Raw genomic sequence first — 14,395 nt, forward strand, 5'->3', positions numbered from 1 at the left:
ATTCAATGTAGACAAATGTGAGGTCATCCACTTTGGATCAAAAAAGGATAGAACAGGGTACTTTCTAAATGGTTAAAAAGTTAAAAACAGTGGATGTCCAAAGGGACCTAGGGGGTTCAGATACATCGATCATTGAAGTGTCATGAACAGGTGCAGAAAATAATCAAGAAGGCTAATGGAATGCTGGCCTTTATATCTAGAGGACTGGAGTACAAGGGGGCAGAAGTTATGCTGCAGCTATACAAAACCCTGGTTAGACCGCACCTGGAGTATTGTGAGCAGTTCTGGGCACCCTTCGGAAGGACATATTGGCTTTGGAGGGAGTGCAGCGTAGGTTTACTAGAATGATACCCGGACTTCAAGGGTTAAGTTACGAGGAGAGATTACACAAATTGGGGTTGTATTCTCTAGAGTTTTGAAGATTAGGGGGTGATCTGATCGAAGTTTATAAGATATTAAGGGGAACGGATAGGGTGGATAGAGAGAAACTATTTCTGCTGGTTGGGGATTCTAGGAGTAGGGGGCACAGTCTAAAAATTAGAGCCAGACCTTTCAGGAGTGAGATTAGAAAACATTTCTACACACCAAGGGTGGTAGAAGTTTGGAGCTCTCTTCCGCAAATGGCAATTGATACTAGCTCAATTGCTAAATTTAAATCTGAGCTAGATAGCTTTTTGGCAATCAAAGGTATTAAGGGATATGGGCCAAAGGCAGGTTTATGGAGTTAGATCACAGATCAGCCATGATCTTATCAAATGGCGGAGCAGGCTCGAGGGGCTGAATGGCCTACTCCTGTTCCTAAGAGTTTCTACAGGTATTTAAAAAGGAAAAGAGTAAGTAAAGTGAGCGTTGGTCCTCTGGAGAGAGTGTCTGGGGAATTAATAATGGCGAATAAGGAAATGGCGGATGAGTTGAACAGATATTTTGCGTCCATCTTCACTGTAGAGGATACAAATAACATGCCAGAAATAATTGTGAATCAAGAGGTGAAAGGGAGGGAGGAACTTAAAACATTTACAATCGCCAGGGAAAAGGTTCTGAAAAAAGTATTAGAACTAAAAGCCGACAAGTCCCCAGGCCCTAACGGACTTCATCCTAGGGTCTTCAAAGAAGTAGATGCATTGGTATTAATTTTCCAAAATTCCCTAGATTCTGGAAGGATCCCATCAGATTGGAAAATAGCGAATGTAACTCCTCTATTCAAGAAAGGAGGGAGACAGAAAGCAGGAAACTACAGGCCAGTTAGCATAACATCTGTCATAGGGAAAATGTTAGAATTATTAAGGGGGTTATAGCAGGGCACTTAGAAAATCTCAATGCAATCAGGCAGAGTCAACATGGCTTTGTGAAAGGGAAATTGTGTTTGACTAATTTTATTAGACTTCTTTGAGGAAGTAACCAGCAATGTGAGGAAGTAACAAGCAATGTGGATAAAGGGGATCCTGTGGATGTGGTGTACTTGGATTTCCAGAAGGCTTTTGATAAGATGCCACATCAAAGGCTACTGCACAAAATAAGAGCTCATGGTGTAGGGGGTAACATATTAGCATGGATAAAGGATTGGTTAGCTAACAGGAAACAGAGTAAGCATAAATGGGTCATTTTCAGGTTGGCAAGATGTAACGAGTGGAGTGCCACAGGGATCAGTGCTGGGGCCTCAACTATTTACAATATGTATCAATGACTTGGATGAAGGGGCCGAATGTATGGTTGCTAAATTCGCTGGTGACACAAAGGTAGGTAGGAAAGTAAGTTGTGAAGAGGTCATAAGGAGTCTGCAAAGGGACATGGATAGGTTAAGTGAGTGGGCAAAAATTTGGCAGATGGAGTATAATGTGGGAAAATGTGAACATGTCCAATTTGGCAGGAGGGATAGAAAAGCAGTATATTTAAATGGAGAGAGATTGCAGAACTCAGGTACAGAGAGATCTGGGTGTCCTCAGTTAGTATGCAGGTACAGCAAGTGATTAGGAAGGCAAATGGAATGTCGTCATTTATTGGAATGGAATATAAAAGTAGAGATGTTTTGCTACAGTTGTACAGGGCATTGGTGAAACCACATCTAGAATACTGTGTGCTGTTTTGGTCTCCTTATTTAAGAAAGGACATAATTGCTTTGGAGGCAGTTCAGAAAAGGCTCACTCGATTCCTGGGATGAGGGGGTTACCTTATGAGGAAAGGTTGGACAAGTTGGGCCTATATACACTGGAGTTTAGAAGAATGAGAGGTGATCTTATTGAAACATATGAGATCCTGAGGGGACTAGAAGGGGTAGATGCTGAGGGGATGTTTCCCCTTGTGGGAGAGACTAGAGCTAGGGGCCACAGTTTAAAAATAAGAGGGTCTCCCATTTAAGATGGAGATGAGGAGAAACTTTTTATCTGAGGGTCGTGAGTCTGTGAAACTCCCTTCCCCAGAGAGCGGTGGAGGCAGGGTCATTGAATATGTTTAAGGCTGAGTTAGATAGATTCCTGATTAACAAGGGAGTCGAATGTTATAGTAGGTAGACGGGAAAGTAGGGTTGAGGTCGCAATCAGATCAGCCATAATCTTATCAAATGGCAGAGCAGGCTCGAGGGGCCGAGTGGCCTACCCCTGCTCTTAATTTGTATGTTTGTACATCCACCTCTAAAAAATTTTCTGGCATCTATGTTGATTTGTTTATCTATTTTACAGGCATGCACTCTTAAGCTTTATTATCTATTTCAAATATCTTTTCCAAAATTCTTCTATCCTTTCATAATTTTAAGAATCTCGCCCATATTCCTCCCTTGAGCCGCCTTGAGTCTAAAGTAAATAACCTTAATTCTCTAAGCCCTTCCTCGTAACTAAGAGATCTAAGTTTAGATATTAGACTTGTTGCCTTTCCTCACATACTCTTCAGACATGCTGATGTACTGGACTAGTTAATGGCTCACCAACCAGTAAAAATATTTTTTTTCCCCCTATTTATCTTACCATGCCTATTTTTGACACCTGTCAGATTTCCTCTTAACCTTCACTGCTCTAATGAAAAGAGCCCCAGTTTCTCTAGTCTGTCCTCATACCTAAAGCCTAATTCCTGCTATCATAGTGAATATTTTCTAAAGTAGGGCACCCAAAACTGGACACAATATTCTAACTGCAACCTAACCAATGACTTGTTTAGATTTAACATTACCTCTGCTTTTTATGAAATCAAGGATCACGTCTTTAATTTACGTCTTCATCAACATCTGTCACTTTTTAAGATTCTGTATCTAAACCCCCTAAGTGTCTCTGCTGCTCTACTCCTTTTAAAGTGTTAACATTTATACATGTGTTTTCCTCATTCTTCATACCCAAAATGAGTCTGCCTCTGTCTCTCTGTAATGCTGAGAATTTAACTACTTATCTCAGTCATGCAATGCTCGGCCACTCGCCTACCAAAAGGAAACCAGAGTCTCACAAAGCTGCAATTCTGAACATCTAAGCGATCCTAAATGGCACTTTATTTGATTATATTAGAAACTTCAATTCTAAAATCATTTGGATTTTCCCTGACTTATAGTAAATATTTGGTAGTGCTACCACATTTTATTCTGTGTTTATTTTCTATATGCCACACACTTCCATGTTGGTTATAATTAAGACTTACTGTCTAGAGAGATTTGCAAGTCTAGTCACATCTGGACTATTTTATAAGTCATCTTCATCAACAGTGGCAGGTAAGGAACGCACTAAAGAAAAAAAGTGAATCAAGTTGTTAAAGGAAATTTAAAATCATTCACTTTGCTTCCATTCACCCTTTCAAAGTACTACACCCATATTACCATGCACTATTCATTACCATGTGTACATGATGCCTCCTAAAGTTTTTTTTTGTGGCCATCTATTCACTTTTCTGTGCATGGAAGCAATGCATAATTGTTTCATTTGATTAATGTCTTTGATGGCCCAAGCAAGGTACGTTTAAAAACTGGTATTTAATCCCTTGCATTGGCATCTGGTGTCCTCTGAAATCCAGAAATGTGGTTGAAGCAATCCCGATTACCTCAGAAGAAAAGGGAAGGAGGGAGAAAAAGTCATCATGGAATGACTGAGGAAGGTGCAGGATGAAAATAATGACTCAAATCGGAGGCTTTTTTCGAGAAAGCTGAACAAGAATAAATAGCCAGTTGCATTAACGCCAGCTGATATGGAACTCCTTATTTAAAATGGGTTGCTCAAAACATGTATACGTGTTCCTGCAAGACTAAATTGCTTTGGAAAAAATATTGTTGAGTTCAAAATCCACTGTAAACATTTCTGTAGTCAGCTGTTTTGGCAGTTTATTCCAACTAAAATAGGGACTTTCAATGGTCATAAATTTGTAAAACCAAAGGAAGGGCTAACTGAATTGTCAAACTCTACAGTGAAGACTGGCACCTGTAAATCTGAGTATTTACTGTGCAAATTTGGTGTAAGCTAATGCTGCTATCTGGTGAATCATGATGTAACACTGCAAAATCAGTACATCTAAACCACATGCTAAGGCTCAGCGAATGTTGGAGTTGTAGTCCATTGACTCCAGTGTAAAGGCTGGAGCCAGCAAAGTGTCCCAGAAATAAACGTACATGTGCAATGAAGCTGCCTGCTACCACAGCACAGACAATCCTCACCCCAAGCTGGCTTGTAAATGTAGGCCAATAAAGAGATTTTAATGTGTGGGGCTCAGTGAAGTGGGCCTCGTTCATCAAGTACATTCCAGCCACCTCTGAATTATGGTTTGGTACTGTGACTATACTGTTATATACACTCATCAATATATAGCTGCATGCTTCAACCATTTCTCCAATAGTTTTGTTTCTATAATGCATTTGATACAATGGGACGTGAATAAAAAGAAACCACCTGGACAAAGCTATGAAGTTAAATGAATACAATATTTTATAATGAATATGCTGTGACCTATGTTCTCATTGTAGGATCTATACTGCTAGCTGCATGAAGAGTTGATTTTCACAATGTGAACAATCTACTGTAATGGTCCTTTATAATGCAACTTTGTTTTTACAGGCACCCGGGCGCCAGGAATCATTGCGAGCTTCGTTTGTTTCCTCTGTGTTCAATATAATGCATGCAATCATGGGAAGTGGCATCCTGGGCTTGGCATATGCAATGGCTAACACAGGTATTATTGGTTTCAGGTAAGAAAGCAAGACATATCTGCATTTGGTTTGATTGGTTGACCTCCTGAATTCTTTGCCTGTATCTGAACCTTGCAATGTCACCCTTTTTCTGATAATTATAAGGGTCATGAATGAAATGTCTGAATAGTCACAATGGAGTTCTTATAAGCTGTTAGACTATGGCACAAAAATATGTGCCAATTGGCATTTGCCATACATGTCAACCTAGAAAACTGGCAAAGGCTGACCAAAAGCTGAGAACTCAAGAACGGCTCCAACTTGAAAATAAGTAATTATGTGGGATTTGTAATTTTAAGCTGGAGGTATATGCAACATTCGTCACTTATGTTTCCCCCCCAACCCCCAATCAAATATAAGTACATGACAGCCTGAAGGGGAAATCTAAATATTAATAACATACAATTGGTGGAGGAATCTTATGGCATAAATCCCTGGAAAATTTTGCATTTTTACATTAGAGATATAGGCTAGTGTGCAAATTGAAAAGGGCATATTAATTCAATAGCAAGTATTTGTTTTGAGGATGAATTCCAGAAGTTATAGGCAGAATCATGGGTGTTTTATCCTCCTGTCAAGCCTGACCTGAGATTGCTGTGTGCAAATTGACACCGTGTTGATATCAGTAAAGTCCCAAGACCAGCAATGAGATAATGACCAGATAATCTTTTTTTCAGTGATGTTGGTTGAGGGATAAATATTGGCCACGAACACTCCTCTTCGAATAGTGCCCTGGGATCTTTTACACCAACCTGAAAGGCCAGACGGGGCCTCATCCGAAAGCCAGCATCTCCAACAGCGCAGCACTCCCTCAGTACTGCACTGAGATGTCAGCCTGGATTATGCGCTGAAGTTTCCGTAGTGGGACTTGAATTTACGACCTCCTGACTTGGAGGCGAGAATGCTACCAACTGAACCAAAGCCGACGCCTTAACATTGACAGGGTTCCTGCTCATTCTTGCTATCCACAAATGCCTGATTGGAAGTGTGTATATGTGGATGGAATCGGGCTCAACTGTTATAACTCTCCACAGTTGAATAGTCTGCTGATATTTACTGTCTTAGATCTCATGTCAAGAATGGTTACTTGGGTGAGATATCTTTGGGGCTGCATCTATGGAACTATACCCCAGCTCTGCCTATAGAAGAAGAGAAAATTTGGTAGCAAAATTAGAGTTCTGCTTTCACATGCAGTGTTTGTGTGTTTATTACAGGGAATTGTAAACAATTTTACAACACCAAGTTATAGTCCAACGATTTTATTTTTAATCCCACAAGCTTTCGGGGGCTTTCCCCTTCCTCAGGCGGTGTGGAAGTGACAATTTCGAATCCTTCGCATTTTAAGATCACATAACAAAGCCTGGTGATTACTGCCCGTTGCCAAGGCAATCACAGTGAGCAGACAGAAAGGTGTCATCTAAAAGGCCACTGAATATACAACCCCCCCAAAAAAAGGAAAAAAAAGAAAAAAAAGGGAAAAAAAAAGAGACAGAACGAAGACAGTCAATGACCCGTTATATTAAAAACAGATAACATTTGTTCGCTGGTGGGGTTACGTGTAGCGTGACATGAACCCAAGATCCCGGTTGAGGCCGTCCTCATGGGTGCGGAACTTGGCTATTAATTTCTGCTCGACGATTTTGCGTTGTCGTGTGTCTCGAAGGCCGCCTTGGAGTATGTTTACCCGAAGGTCGGTGGCTGAATGTCCATGACTGCTGAAGTGTTCCCCGACAGGGAGAGAACCCTCCTGTTTGGCGATTGTTGCGCGGTGTCCGTTCATCCGTTGTCGCAGCGTCTGCATGGTCTCGCCAATGTACCATGCTCTGGGGCATCCTTTCCTGCAACGTATGAGGTAGACAACGTTGGCCGAGTCACAGGAGTATGAACCGTGCACCTGGTGGGTGGTGTCCTCTCGTGTGATGGTGGTATCTGTGTCTGCTCACTGTGATTGCCTTGGCAACGGGCAGTAATCACCAGGCTTTGTTTTGTGATCTTAAAATGCGAAGGATTCGAAATTGTCACTTCCACACCGCCTGAGGAAGGGGAAAGCCCCCGAAAGCTTGTGGGATTAAAAATAAAATCGTTGGACTATAACTTGGTGTTACAATTGTTTACAATTGTTAACCCCAGTCCATCACCGGCATCTCCACATCATATTACAGGGAAGTGTCATCGTTAATTGTTCTGTTACTCTGTATTTACATACTGCCTTAATGTTTTCTTACCACAGTGCCCTATTGCTGTTAGTTGCTTTCCTGGCTGCGTACTCAATTCATCTGATGCTTGAGTTGTGTGGTCAGACTGGTGAGTTGAAGAACAAACTATTTTACTGTCATGGTGGGTTGTAAACACTCAGTAATAAGTTATCTTAGAATGATCAAAGTGATGTTGCTAAGAATGCCTTCAATTAAAAAAAAAACTAATGTCATAGGGCATTTATTAATATTAAACATTATTCCTTTTTATCTGATATATAGTCCCTGATATTTATGGGGATGAGGTGGGGGTGACTTTTAGCGACCAGGAGACCCGGAAATGTGGGGAACGCGGAGGTCCTGTCGAAAATAAGGTCAAGCCGTTAGTTGAATTTTTTAACTTCGCTTCCTGCCTGGCAGCTTGGTGGGGGGGGGGCCATCTGGAGATCGCAGGAAGTGGGGCAGATTCGGGGTCTGGGAAGAAGCACTCCTGTTCCTCTTGGCCTACAAACGGTGCTGGAAAAGCATCTAACAGCTGGATCCTGCTGTTCGCACCTCCCTTTAGTTGCCAGGTTTCCTGAGCCCTGGGAAACTTGGCCCCCAACCATTAAATCCAAATGGTTGCTAAAATCTGAGGCGCGCAGCCTCATTAAAATATTAAAATTACTGACCCGCCTCTTGAGAGCACGTTAGTCACCCGCCCCGTTTAAACTGGAAGTAGGCGCATTCGAGCCATGTTGGAGTCGGGTTTCACATTTTTAAGAATTTAACCCCACTGCTCCTCTCCTGCCCATCCTGGGTGGTTAAAATCCCCCCCACCCCTGCCAATAGAGTGGGAATTGTTCTAATAAAGTTCCTAAGAGAGCTGAAAAGGAAAGAGTGGCATCATACTGATGAAATTTCAAAACTGCAATCTAAAGAGGAAGCCCAGTTCCATCAATAACATCTCCCTTATATATCCATAGCACTGACATCCTATGAAGACCTTGGATTTTGTGCCTTTAAGACAACTGGGAAGGTAATGATAGTGATACACTTTGTTGTGCGCCATACAAGTTTATTAGACTGACAAACGAACAAGCTCTTGCATGCTTTTCTTGACGAGCCATGTGTATCTGTAGAGCATTGTAAATGATCCCATTCATTGAAAGTGAGTTATTTTTCCCTGCTCCTCATTTCTTCTGGTCTGTCAGCACTGCCACATACATCCTTGCTATACAAAATTGAAATGCTAACAATTTGTTTCAAGTAGATACAAATCTAAGCACCCCACACATGCGCCCCCACCGGCTTTCTGGCCCGCTCTCTGGCTTGCCCGCCCTAATAAGATAATCAGTCTGAGGACAAGATGGAATATTAAAATTCCTGCATGATATCACGATCACTAAAGGCTTAGCATTCTTTCCTCTGACTCAAAGTTGTGGTCTCAAACTCAATTGCAGTCCTTGAGCACATAATCTAGGGTGACACTTCATGACACTTATGGATTTCTGCATTGTAGGAGCCGTCTTTCAAATGAAATGTTAAACTGATATCCCACGCCCTGTTTGAAGAGGAGCAGGGATTATCCAGGTATCGTGGCCAACAGTCTTTCCTCAACTAACGCCAAAAACAGAGATCTGGTCATTCATCTCACTTGCTGTTGAGATGTTGCTATGCTCAAATTGGCTGCCACGTAACAACAGTAACTGCACTTTAGAAGTAACTTATTGGTTGTAAAGTTCTCTGGGACATCCTCAAGAAGTTCGTTCTTGTTTCTTTCTAACTGAGATTTGTGGGGTTTTGTTGCAGGTTGTGGTTGCCAGTACGATATTGATACAGAACATCGGAGGTAAGCTAATCTATCTCGAGAGAAATTACTTGACCAGAGTAAGTTGAATAATGGCATTTCCTTCCAGAAGCTCAAACACCAATGATAATTTAAGAGGAATTGATCAACTTTTATAAATGTGTTATTTCTGGCATATTTTGAATGTTGAGGTAAAAAGTGAGTGGGAGGCTTGGAAAATAAAATGCTTGGACACTCGGTATTGTGAGGGTGGTTTTCATACACTCCAATTTTGTTCTGCCTTTTGTTTTATACTTGTCACTTTTTTTGTTGTAGTCTCCACCAATAAAGATCAATCCACTTCACAGGATCGAAGCTGGGCTCCCCATTCAGGAGTTCCAGGATCCTGGGTCAGCGGAGGTATTCTTAGTCAGACCATGCGTATCTCCCTGGTGGGGCAGAACTAGGGATAAGCTGAGGGTCCAGGGTGGCATCAAGGCCTGTACCCCTGGGAAACACAATTCACTGCGGCTCATTCATAAAAGGGGCCATCATCAATTGATTTCCAGGAAACCTGCCCCTACCCAACCCCAACCCCAAGCCATGTCCGTCGGACTTTCTGGATGTGTGCCAACGGCGGACAAGCCCAGATGTGCCCCTAATGGTGCAGATGCTATTATTTGTAGGCAAATAATGGAACCTCCCTGTGCACGTGCACACGCACACATGTGAGAGAGAGACATGCCCAGCACTTCACGCACGTCACCTGAAAGATGCATGAACAGGAATATTGTTATTGGTGTATTAATGACTTGCCTACAGAAGAAACACTTTGACGCATAAATAATTTATACTCAGCTTTTCTTTCATTACCTTGGGTGGTCTGCAAGTATCACCTAAAGCAAGGTGCGATGCACTTGGTTTAACGATAAACGCAACATTTCCCCTCCATGCTGCATTTGTTTATCTAAGATGGCAATTAATCCTGTAAAACTGTTGCTATCTCAACCACTTGCTGAAAGAGTTTCTCTTTTTTAAAAAAAAATTAAAAATTCCCAACCTGCCCATCTTCAGTGGGAACTCTAGCATGTTCCACTAACATGGTTAATAACATCTAGTTTTCAGTAAATCCAGTGCCCTTCCCTTCTAAATTTGAGCTGCCTCGCCATAAAAACGAACGTCATATGTTGCTAAGAATTAAAGTAAACCATTTCACATGTCCAACAGAGTTCTGTCATGAACAGATGTAACCAGAACCTGCTGTTAATTGTGTAACCTAGTAAAAGAAATGTAAATGAGTAGTTTGTCTGAACCTAAATCTACAATTTTGGCATCTGTTTGTAATAAAATTTAAATACTTTGTTTTACAGAAGCTAATTCTGCCCAGATTGTTTTGGGAGACATGCAAACCTTTATCAATGCAGCATATTACTTTACTAAGTTTTTTTGTTTCTTAAACTACTTGTTGAATTTTTTTCTACTGGTCAAGTCGAAAGATGCCCATGCTGCTTAGATAAGCGTTGTCACAGTAGCAGCATCAAGCACTCCCATGTCGGTCTGTCTCCGGAGAGCATCCATGTTAATTTCCTCCGTGATAATGCAAATGCGTATCACTCCGTGGACATGTCATGTAGAACACAAAGCTGTGCAAATCATTTGGTTTTACATTTGGCGGGGAAAAGGCATACATGCCAACTTACAAAACTGTGCAAATGGACGAATTGTTTCCAAAGAAACGACTCAAAAAAGCTTATAACTTGTTCAAGTTATACTTAAAGTATAGTGAGGCACGGGCTTGTGATTAAGCGGTAGTTAAACCCCCTTGCATTGGAGAGATTTATATTATAAATAGTGCATTTTAGTTAATTTTAATCATTTCTATACTTAACAATTGATGTTTATTCTAAAAAAAATTGGAAAAAATAAACTGATTTTTGTTTTAAATAGACCAGTTAGACCATCACTTCCCCAAAAGCTACCTCAACGGTCAACGTACCGCTAGCCACATCCTCCTCCCTAGTACAGAGACCATTGACCCCTTCAAACCCTCCACTTTGTTTACAGAGATACTGTCTTGCCCCCTCCAACCCTGCAGATCTTCTCCCTGTCCTCCCTCAATTCAAACTGGAACTTTTCTCCTCCACCCCCAGTTCAACTTGTTGCTCAGCTCTTTTCCCTGCACCATGGATGCTGGAACTCACTCTTCCAACAACCCCCACCCCCAGCTCAAGCTAGCACTTTTCTATCTTTCCACTGAAAGCTACTACTCCCCTCCTTCCTGTTTCAAGCTCCCATTCTCCTTTCCCCTTGCCCCCAAATCCATGCAGATACTCTGCTTTTCCTCCTCTCCAAGTTTATGTTGGCACTTTTTCTCCCCTGAGTTCGTGCTGGCAGTTTTTCTTCTCCCCTGTCAGTGCCACTTTGAAGCTGCCACCCAAGTTCTGTTTTGCTGCTGAAGTAATTAGATGTGGCTTTGTACTGTAGTCGAACATGCAGCCGTAATCAATCAGTTCAGTTTGCAGCAATAACAAGAAGACTTAGGTAGAAGCCCCAGTGGAGTGCTGAGGAGGGAGGGATGCAGTCCCCATTTTGTAGAAAATTAGTGTGGATCTGTTTCTGCTGCCCCCAGAACATTGACTGTCCATATCAAATGCAAATGGTTGGCATCTATGGAAAGGAGAGTTTCAACTCATTGATTCTGGGCTGGGTTCAAACTCAACCCACCAGTAAAAGTGTACCAACCTACCGTAGCACTGAATCCCAAGATGTCTTCCACCTATTTATGGTTCTTCTATTTCCCTGGCGAACAGCACATAATGACTCTAAATCAAGTTAATGTTTGGTTGAGATGCATGGGAGCTTTCATCCTACTCTCCTCCCTGGTGGGGCAAATTATTACCTGAGATGAGAGACTCAGCATGGGAGAATCATAGATACAAATGTGTGTGCTACTGTTCTGTGGTGCAACATGTTTTTGTGGTAGTGTTTAACATTTTAATTGGCATAATATCCTTATTGCTTTGAGGGATTTGAAAGAAGAGATATGTAATATGACAAAGAAATAGTAACATGAGCTTGTGTTTGCATTAATTGTGACAAAAAGGTGAGGGTGAGATGGTGTCACACCTTTTAGGATCACCACCCGCACCCACACTTTCTTGTCCACGGATGGTATATGGCCTGACAAGGCTCTTATGAGGCGAGTTAGTGAGTTTCTCTTCTGTCTGTTTTGAAATGAAAGAAAATGACAATAGTTCCTGTCAACCAATATGCCAAATGTGAAAGCTGACTGTTCTGAAAACTCCCTGAATGGAGGATGTTGCCCTTTAATTTAAAACAAATTCTACAATGACCTAGCTTTTTACAAATCAGATTATTCAAAGTTTTGGTGCAAATATGATATACTACAGCTGTGTTAGCCCACAAAATCCATGCAAATAGTATGATCCCTCGTGCTGGGTCAACAAAAGTTTAAATATGCAAACTTTTCTCAGCATCACATAGTATCCCTCACCTGAGGAGGCTCCTGTATTCCCCTGAAAGTTTGTGATTAGTGACTATGCAGAAATAATTGGTATGCACTAAATTTTATTACCTATCCAGTTGTAACAATTCTTTTGTATAATATAAAGGTATAAGCTAGTTTTGTATCTCTTTAACCCTCCTTTATCCAGTACTATAATTTCTGCAAATATCCTATTTCAAAAGGTAATAATGCATAGAATCTGTGAGACCCAAATTTCTTTATGCTTTTCTACACAAAACATTGAGAAGCTCTTTCTTTGTCAAGAATTGAGCATCCTTAAATTTGGAATTATATTTCAATCTTCATTATTACTGTGAACATTTGAAGTACATATTTTTGCTTTTGTGGTGATAGTTTTACTTTCTTTATAACTAACTGGCAAACCATTCAGACTGATCAAGCAGCCCTACCAATTCATAACTTTGCTATGTGCAGCTCATTGAAACACTCAAGCACAGTACTACAGAGTTGTAGTTAATGTAACGGTCATATAACTTTTTGTTAGCTTCCATAGCTACCCAGAATTGGATATGTTGACAGACATACATAGTGGGAGCTTACTATATCTCTCTCTGTACTAGGTGCTGTGAGAGGGGTGAGCAGGGTGAAGGAACTGGTCTGCAGGCATTTAGGATCCTGGAAGTGGTTCAGATTCAACAGTGTCAAGATATTCTATTGTGCATGAATCAATCTTTAATCCAGTTTAGTACTCCTATATCTGAGAAGGTGCACTTGGCAGGAACTGGTAAGCTTCTTGGAGATGAGCAAAGGAAAACGCACTGTCTTGGTGTCCCGTTGTTAGGGCACAATGATTTTAAAACTGTATTTACACAATACATGAAAATGGAATGGACCATATGTAGCCACAGTTTAGGACTAATAATTATTGGTTAATATAGTGCATCAGTTTTAGCAAGTTGTAACTATTGGATTTATTTAACAAAACATTATTTCATTTGTTTTAATGTAGCTTAGCTATTACTGATGTAGAAGAAAACAAAAATAAAATAAATCATAAGATAAAGCAGCCTATAGGAAAAATCTGATCATGCCACAGGAAATCTTGGGGTAGGACTACAATACAAATTTGCCCAGAATTTAGCACTCGCTGCACTGTAATAAGGATGCTGTCAAAGGAGCTTTATCCTGCTTCTAACCCTTGTTGACCTGGGAGTGTTTTAGGCTAACATTGGATAGAGTAAGAGTGTGTGTAGTTGGGAGGAGGGGTAAAGTGTGGTATATTTGTATTTCACAGTACTGACATTCCTCAAATTGATCACTGCAACATTCTCTCCTAAAATTGTTGCATGTCAAAACATTAGAATTGGATATCTACATATAAGTCAGTGAAAGTTCTTTTGAAGAATAGCTATCTTAAGCAGTCTTTTTTCTTGTGTTTTAATGCTAATTATTTAACTCTACACAATTCTGCCTGTGCTATTTCCCCAACTTGTGTAAATACAGCTTCTAAAGAATTTCACTCAACAGTAAATGAGGCCTCTGGGGTAGCCCTGTGCATGTACTAGCCATGGACCACCTGCTGACCTTGATTTGAAAATGATGTGTTTGCTCCAAAGACTGAACATTTTGTATAGTTTATAACAAAAGTTTTAAATTTAATCTTTGCAGGTACATTAATTTTATATTAAGGTAAAGCAATTTTCAGATTGGCTGGCTTCATTGATCTTCTGTTTAAGACCTTGATGTGCAAATGCAACAAGGAGCACAGTTTTCCTACCGTACAGCGATCAGGCAGGAAG

General features: G+C 40.8%; 1 protein-coding gene across 2 annotated transcripts in view; it reads left to right on the plus strand.

Moving 5' to 3' along the window:
- Positions 1 to 14,395, plus strand: part of slc38a6 (solute carrier family 38 member 6) — a 64,088-nt gene that overhangs the window by 12,785 nt on the left and 36,908 nt on the right. For both annotated transcript variants that reach the window (XM_067991905.1, XM_067991904.1), the window contains exons 2-5: positions 5,016 to 5,146; positions 7,377 to 7,450; positions 8,307 to 8,359; positions 9,133 to 9,172. In XM_067991905.1, the coding sequence (XP_067848006.1) occupies positions 5,016 to 5,146; positions 7,377 to 7,450; positions 8,307 to 8,359; positions 9,133 to 9,172 (298 nt within the window). The remainder of the gene's footprint in view (positions 1 to 5,015; positions 5,147 to 7,376; positions 7,451 to 8,306; positions 8,360 to 9,132; positions 9,173 to 14,395) is intronic.

The sequence above is a fragment of the Heptranchias perlo genome, chromosome 10 (assembly GCF_035084215.1).
Source record: "Heptranchias perlo isolate sHepPer1 chromosome 10, sHepPer1.hap1, whole genome shotgun sequence".
NCBI lineage: Eukaryota > Metazoa > Chordata > Chondrichthyes > Hexanchiformes > Hexanchidae > Heptranchias > Heptranchias perlo.